This window comes from Petaurus breviceps, unplaced genomic scaffold (genome assembly GCF_028583685.1).
Source record: "Petaurus breviceps papuanus isolate PSGF00001 unplaced genomic scaffold, PetGlider_PUasm1.0 90747, whole genome shotgun sequence".
NCBI classification, from domain to species: domain Eukaryota; kingdom Metazoa; phylum Chordata; class Mammalia; order Diprotodontia; family Petauridae; genus Petaurus; species Petaurus breviceps.
In genome coordinates, this window is record NW_027187334.1 from 545,412 (window position 1) to 553,253 (window position 7,842).

The window sequence follows — 7,842 nt, forward strand, 5'->3', positions numbered from 1 at the left end:
GATCAGAAGACCTCCCCTCTACCTCTGCTCTACCCCCACATGGCTAGCACAGCCAAGAGTTGCTAACCTAGCATTCAGTACTGAAAAAACTGGCTCCTGCTCTCCAGCCTAAGCATGATTGATCTACACAAGAATGCTTTTTAAAATTAATTGACAATGTACCAGTATACTAATTTATTAATTCCTTTACAGAAAACTTGTGTCCCCTAGCCAGTCAGCCTTACTCCACTCCCACCCCTCTTCCCTCTAGTATTGAGATGCCTCGGAAACCAAATTAGAAGCAGAATGTTATTTATTGAGTACAAAATTGTAGAGAGAGAAAATTGGATGACCTTGAGGAATCCTTCATCTAGAAGGCTATGGTAGAGTTGGCCTCACTAGCAAGTATATAGCACAGCCCCTTGCACATAGTAGGCACTTAGACAAAATCTGAATTTAATTGTTGCTCATTTGAAATGACTTTAATATTTATGTCCACTGTTCTGGGAACAGACCTGGAAAAAATGGTTATTTCCTTTCTCAGTTCACGTTGGTCAATTATCTAAAATAAAGTTTTTTTTTAATTTGAAGTTCTTCTTTCACCTATATTCCCAATACCTTTATAAGGCCAAACTCCTAGTTGGCACATTTCAGAGAGCTCCTGAGTTGAGGAAGCCTCCATATATCTATATCTATAGCGATAGCGATATCTATCTCTATATCTGTACCTATCTCTATACCTATACCTACATCTATATCTATAGCTATATCTATACCTATATCTATAGTGATATCTATATCTATACCTACATTTATATCTATGTATATCTATATCTACATCTATATCTATACCTACATCTATATCTATATCTGTATCTATATATCTATCTCCCATTTGGAGAAAAGAGGTTACTGTCCATCCCTTGATCTGTTTCTCTTACTTTTCTTTGTAAGGTCCTTTAATCACAAGATTCCTTTCAGAAAGATTCTATTTCTCCTTTCCTATATGTACTGAAGAGCTAGAAATGGTCTGAGCTGGAAGGGATTTCCCATTTCATTTAGGCCAGTCCTTTCATATGATAGGTGCATGTGTGTCTGTTTCAATCGACCTTCCCCACCTTGATCTGGGCTTCTACCTCCTGAAACAGCTTATTTCCACTGAAAAATTCTGCTATTAGCATTTCCAGAATGGCTATGTTTTTAGAAAGAGAGCCATTAAAGTCTTTCCCTCCAAGATAAAGCAGAAGGCATTGGTGTTGTCCTTCTATTTCCAAAGGCTTCTTCACGGATTCACAAACATTTATTAAGTATTTGCTCTTGGCCAGGGACTGAGGAAGTTCCCACGTTTAGATAAGCCCCTCTCCTGCCTTTGTGGAGCTCACAGGATAGTAAAGAATAAGATTCCAAGACATACTAAACTTCTCAGTGTTATATGATAAGTACCTGAGAGACATACCAAACAAAGGGTTGTGTGAGGTCTGAGGGGGAGGTCATTGGGAGGATCAGGGACTACTGTGGCTCTCTCCATGATTTGTAGATACACAGAATAGCTCCACACTCAGTAGATCTAACTATAGGATTCATTGATAGCATACAAACTGATCTGATGACCAAAGAATATGGAGGATGCATATATCTCACCTCCACCTTGACATTGATTATAGTTATGAGGAATGGAATGGCATATGTAAATAGTCTCCGCTAACTAATCCAATCATTGTTTCCTGAAAGCAGATGCTGCTGGATGGCCTGAGAAGGTTCTAGTTGGAGTTTTATACTGAAATAGACCAAGGGAACTGGAGCCCAATGAAAATGCCCAAATCCAGAGTGAGTCACCTCAGGCACCTTTGAACACATCAAATAGGCCACATGAGGAAAAACACATGGGATTGGCAGAATTTCTTTGGTTTTGGAGACTGCACTTAATAGACTCATCAGTCACTCTAGCTGTTTCTGTCTACATCCACTCCTCCCCCATCCCCGAAAGGGGCCCAGTCTAGCCAGACTGCATCAGAAGGCTTCATGGATGAGGTGGCATTTGAGTTGGGTTTTAAATGTTCAGTAGGAATTCTACAAAAAAGGAGAGGGAAGGAAAACATGAACATTTCGGGCATAGGAAGCAGTATAAGCAGCAACATGGAGGCTGGAAAAGTGGCTATGCCCGGAAAACATAGAATTGGCCAGTCTGACTGGAAAATAAGGGGACTTATTTTCTGAGATCCTCTGACTTTGTGATGGGAGTAATATGGGCTAAGGATGGAAGGACACAGTGATGACATGTTTTAGAAGACTCTGAATGTCAGGCAAAGGAGTTTTGGAACATTGCTCTGTAAACCCAGGAGCAAATGAAGATCTTTGAGCAGAGCAGAAATGTAGCCAAATCTACATATAAAGAAGCTTAGTCTAGCAGCGGTATGGACAGATTGGAGGGGGCAAGAAGAGAAGCAAGAAGGTTGATTTGGAGGCTACTCTCCCAGTCCAGGAAGGCAGTGGAGATAGAGAGCATTAGGGCTGAGCTGCTTCTTGGCAGCAGAAATCTCAGGAAGGGAACTAATGCTCAGCACGTTTCTACAGCACTCTTTTCTCACACAAACCCCGTAAGGAAAATAGTGGGAGTATCATTGTCTCCATTTAACTCTCAAGAAATAGAGGGTTAAAGAGGTTAAGTGGACGCCCTCCCAGCTGGTGAAGTTTGAGTGGGAGGTTACACACAGTTCTCCTCTCCTGGCTCCAAGGCCAGTGTTGTTTCCTCTACACTAGCTGCTTCCCAAACCTGTTCATATGCACACGTGTTTTACCTTCATCTAAATCAGAATTCCTTTGGCTTGGAATTTCTGCACTTGAAGTAGTGTCTTGGTAGATCCTTGAAGTCCAGTGTTGACTGCCAATACAAACACACACACATGCCTATGCACACACATAGCAGCCCACACACATATCTGCAGGATGAGCTACTGGGATCCACTTACTTTATAGCTGTAGCTCAGTTTTTTTTTCTCATTTTAACTACAAATGGTTTGGCAATAAGCCTTGTTAAGTTTTTAAATTGTTCTTAATCATAAATGTAATAGCAACCAAAACAATCAAATAAACATACAGAACAGGAAATATCTTACATAAAATCCTTACCCTTTTATACTACAGGACCAAATGAATTATCAATAATAAAGAAAATTCTTTTCTTCTATGTCAGCAATATAGTTCCCTTCTAAGCCTGACCAAAGTTCCAATACCTTTGGCCTTGTTTTCCTTCCTTCCTTCCTTCCTTCCTTCCTTCCTTCCTTCCTTCCTTCCTTCCTTCCTTCCTTCCTTCCTTCCTTCTTTCCTTCCTTCCTTCTATATAGATGTAATCACTGTATCCAGTTTGGGTTCTGTTAATTTTACTTTTTATCACCTCACATAGATATATCTCAAGTTCCTTACATACTTTTTATTCATCATTTTGTGGCATAATAATATTCCATTACTTTATTATACAATAATTTATTTAGTAATTTCCATTTATTGAACATAATAGTCATTTCCTATATTTTTCAATTACAAACAGAACAATTCTTAGTATTTTGGTCCAGATAAGTATTTTTCCCTTTTAACATGTTTTTGGGATTGAGTCCTAGCAATGGAATCACTAGAGTGAAAGGTATCATCTGTTTCGCTACTTTTATTGCATATTGTCATGTTGCTCTTCAAATTATTTGCAGCAGTCTATAGCCAAATAAGCAATTTATTAGTGTTTATTTTCCCACATCCCTTCCCACAATGAATTTTTTCATTTTTAAAAAATTTGTTTTGCCTTCCTAGTGTGTGTGTGGAGGGGGGTAGGGTGATACTTTCATGTTATCTTGATTTGCATTTCTCTGATCATTTGAATTTGAATAACTTTTCAAGTTATTACTTGCATTTCTTCCTTTTAAAAATTGTCTGCTTATATCTTTTGACTCTTTCTCCATTGGGGAATTTGTATATTAATCATATATATATATATTTATGTATACTACATGTATTTATACATGTGTATAAATATGAATATGTGTATTTGTATGTGTATATATCAGCTCCTTATATATTTTGTGTGTCCAACTTTTATCTGGCATAATTCCTGCAAATATGTTTCACATTCTTTTTTTCTATTGGTTTTAGAGATAGTGCTTTTTGTTATACACAATCCTTTTGGCGTTATGTAATCTGGGTAATCAGACACTCCAGTTTTGTCTGTAATGATTTTTTAAATATTTACTTGATTGATAAAAATGCCCCTCCTTTCCACTACTGTAAACAACTATTGTTTTCTTTCAGTTTTTTATGATTTTAAAAGATTAATTAATCCAGTTATAGCTTGTTGTCATATATAGTGTGAGGTGTGGCTCTAAGCCCATTCGTTTGATGCCATATAGCTATATAGCTTTCCTAGCAATTAAGTTTTTTTTTAAAATATTGATTCCATTCCTCAGTGTTTTTAAGAGTGAATTCATAAAATTAAAGTGCTCAGATGTATCTGTGGTCTCAATGATGTGGAGATTAGAACTCATCTATCCTTACCCATCACAAGGAGATTTTGTCTATGTCTTAGCAAAAGTTTGCAACCCTACAAAGGCTTCCTTCCATTTTTCTTGACACGGGAGGATACCAGTGGGGTATGTTGGGTGACCACTTGTCATCCCTTGCTCTTTCCATGTGATCAGTCCATCTTCTCTTTCAGTCATACAATTTCTTGATGACATTCTTTATTAAAGTTCTACTTTGGACTTTCTCATTGGTTATGTGTTACAGGTTGCTAACAATCACGGTGCTTCTCCATTATACTCTGTGTAATACTCACTTTTAAATCATTGGAGGCAATAATGTTCCATGTCTCATCGTTATATAGCAAAATCTGTTTATCAAACACTCATATTTTATATACATTCATGGCTGCCCTCTTCTGTTCTACTCTCTTATTTTTCCATCCTTTCCCCAGTTCTAGACAGTTTTTATAATTATTGCTTTACAGAACATTTTGAGATCTGTTAGTGATAGTCCCTCTTTGCCAATTTTCTTTTTTGTAGTTCTTAATACTCTTGTCCATCTATTTTGTATAAATTTTGTTATAATTTTATCAAAATCTATGAAATAGTTTACAGATATTACACTAAGCCTGCAAGTTAAAGTGTTGACATTTTTACTAAGTTTTATCAAACTGCAAATGAGATATCCAGCCACTTATTCAGTTCTACTTTACTTCTGTTCAAGTAATTTTGAAGTTGCCTTTGTAGAGGTCTCTTGTATGTCTGGAAAAGTTAATGTCCAAACATTCAATAAATTTTATCACTGTATTTGTCTTTCTATCACTTTTATCTTGATTCTTGGTGAGAGTATATAAAAATTCAGATGAATTTGGTAGGTTTATCTTGTATCCCTCTACTTTATTAAAGCCATTTGTTACCTCCAATAATTCTGTTGTTGGAGACTGTCTTGGGTTTTCTAGGTGTGCAATCATGTCAACTACAAATAGATATATTTTAACTTTTTCGTTGCTGATGTCTATTCCTTTAACTTTTTTTCATGCTTTATTGTTATTGTTATGCTTTCTGAATCTATGTTAAATAGGGGAGGTGGACAACCTGTCATAAATGGCAATGCTTTGAGTGTTTATTTTATATATAATACTAGCTCATGTTTTTTTTCAAATACAATCTTTTTATAGTATAGAAATATACTGGACCCTTTCCCCCAACATGGCGCCAAAGGTGAAGAAGGAAGCTGTTGTCCCCCCCAAGACAGAAGCCAAGTCCAAGGCCGTGAAGGCCAAGAAGGCAGTGCTGAAGGGTGTCCATAGCCACAAAAAGAAGAAGATCCGAACATCCCCCACCTTCCGGCGACCCAAGACACTGAGACTTCGAAGGCAGCCCAAATACCCTCGGAAGAGTGCCCCTCACAGAAACAAGCTCAATCACTTTGCCATCATTAAGTTTCCCTTGACCACCGAGTCTGCTATGAAGAAGACTGAAGACAACAACGCCCTAGTCTTCAATGTGGATGTCAAGGCCAACAAGCATTAGATCAAGCAGGCTGTAAAGAAGTTGTATGACATCAATGTGGCCAAGGTCAACACACTGATCCGGCCCAATGGAGAGGAGAAGGCCTACGTCCGTCTTGCTCCAGACTATGATGCTTTAGGTGTTGCCAACAAAATTGGAATCATCTAACTTGCTGTGTCCCCATTCCACCTACAATAAAAATAAAGTTTTCCAGAATAATAAAAAAAGAAATATCCTTCTATTCCTACATTTTTATGTTTTAAACAAAAGTGAATACTGAATTTTATGGTATCTATTTTTTCCCTTGTTAATAAGCTTTATCATATTTATTGTTTCCTGGTGCTATACTACTCTTGCAATTTCATTTATAAATCCTACTTGGTCATGTTATATATTTTAGGATATTCTGCTATATTATGAATATTTTGAATATTATGAATATTTTATTTAGTATTTCATTAATGATGATAATAGAGACAGCATAGCATAATGGATGGAGTGATGGACTTAGAGACAGTAAGACTCAAGTTCAAGTCCTGACTATGACACTTAGTAGCTGTGTGACCACAAACACGTCATTTAACCTTTTTGAGCTTCAGGGAAATCTCTAAGACATATCTCTTGAGTTATAGTTGGGTTCCAGTCTTCTGGACAGGGAACCTTGGCATATCTTCATTTACTCATTAAGGATATTGGTCTATAGTTTTTGTTTTCAGCTTAAAGATCAGCACCATATTTATTTCATAGAAGGAATCTTCCTTTTTTTTCAACAGTGTATAAAGAATAGAATTTACTTGTTCTTTAAAAGTTTGGGAGATTTCATTTGTGATCCTTCTGTACCTTTGCAGGATAGGACAAGGATAACCTTTTTGCTTTCTCCTTATCAGATTTGATTTTTTAAGTTAATAACTGTTTGCTTTCTCAGTATGGGTATTTTATATTGCTAGAGATAATCATGGATTTCTTTTATATGTTCAAGTTTGTTAGCTTATCGCTATGTATAGTAGTTTCTGATGATTTTCTTAATTTCTTTTTCTCTTGCTGTGATTTGTCCTTTCTAATTTCTAATTCTGGTGATCTGGATTTGCTCCCAACTTTTTAAACCAGATCCATTCATTTTAAATTTTATTAGTCTTTTAAAATACAGCTCTTGGATTTATCATTTAAATTTGCTTTCTTATTTTCATTTATATTGATCTCTACTTTATCCTTGATTATTGTTTTTCTCTTTTTTGTTAGTTTATTGCTTTCAAAAGTTTTAGTTATAAATATAACAAAAATACAGAAATATTTTTTAGAAGAGGAAAAAATGCAGGTATAGATTCAATTAGTTAATTCTCTATATATTATTGATATAGATATTAACTACTGTGTAATTTGTTTCTGAGTACTACTTTATTTGCATCCCATGCATTTTGATATATAATATCTGTATTGTCATTATCTTTCATGTAATATGTTACTGTTTTTATACTTTCCTCTTTTATGGAGTCATTATTTAGTAAGTTATTTTTCGTCTCCATGACAGCCTACACCATTTATTCATTGCATTATTATATGTTACCAGTTGTATCATGATCTGTAAATGTACCATATGGAATCTCTGCTTTTATTTGTCTTTATTTTTTGTAGCCGGCATGTGATCAACTTTTGTGTAAATTCTATGAATATTTTAAAAACGATTTGTGCATTGCTTTCCCCATTAAATGTTCTCCATATGTCTTTGCAGTTTATTTAATATTTTTTGGTTCTGTAATTTCTTATTTATCTTTTTCTTGGACATAGTGATAAAGGGGTGTCAACATCTCTCACTGTTATTGTTTTTTTAATCTATTTCTCCTTGCAA

The 7,842-nt window shown here is 35.7% G+C and overlaps 1 protein-coding gene across 1 annotated transcript; it reads left to right on the forward strand.

Moving 5' to 3' along the window:
* Positions 1–5,681: 5,681 nt before the first annotated feature.
* On the forward strand, positions 5,682–6,227 carry LOC138145737 (large ribosomal subunit protein uL23-like). The gene has a single exon (XM_069067366.1). The coding sequence runs from the start codon at positions 5,694–5,696 to the stop codon at positions 6,015–6,017; it is 324 nt and encodes a 107-aa protein (XP_068923467.1). The 5' UTR covers positions 5,682–5,693; the 3' UTR covers positions 6,018–6,227.
* Positions 6,228–7,842: the final 1,615 nt, after the last annotated feature.

Coding starts and splice junctions, on each gene's coding strand:
- LOC138145737 (XM_069067366.1), top strand. CDS start 5,694: ATGGCGCCAAAGGTGAAGAAGGAAGCTGTTGTCCCCCCCAAGACAGAA.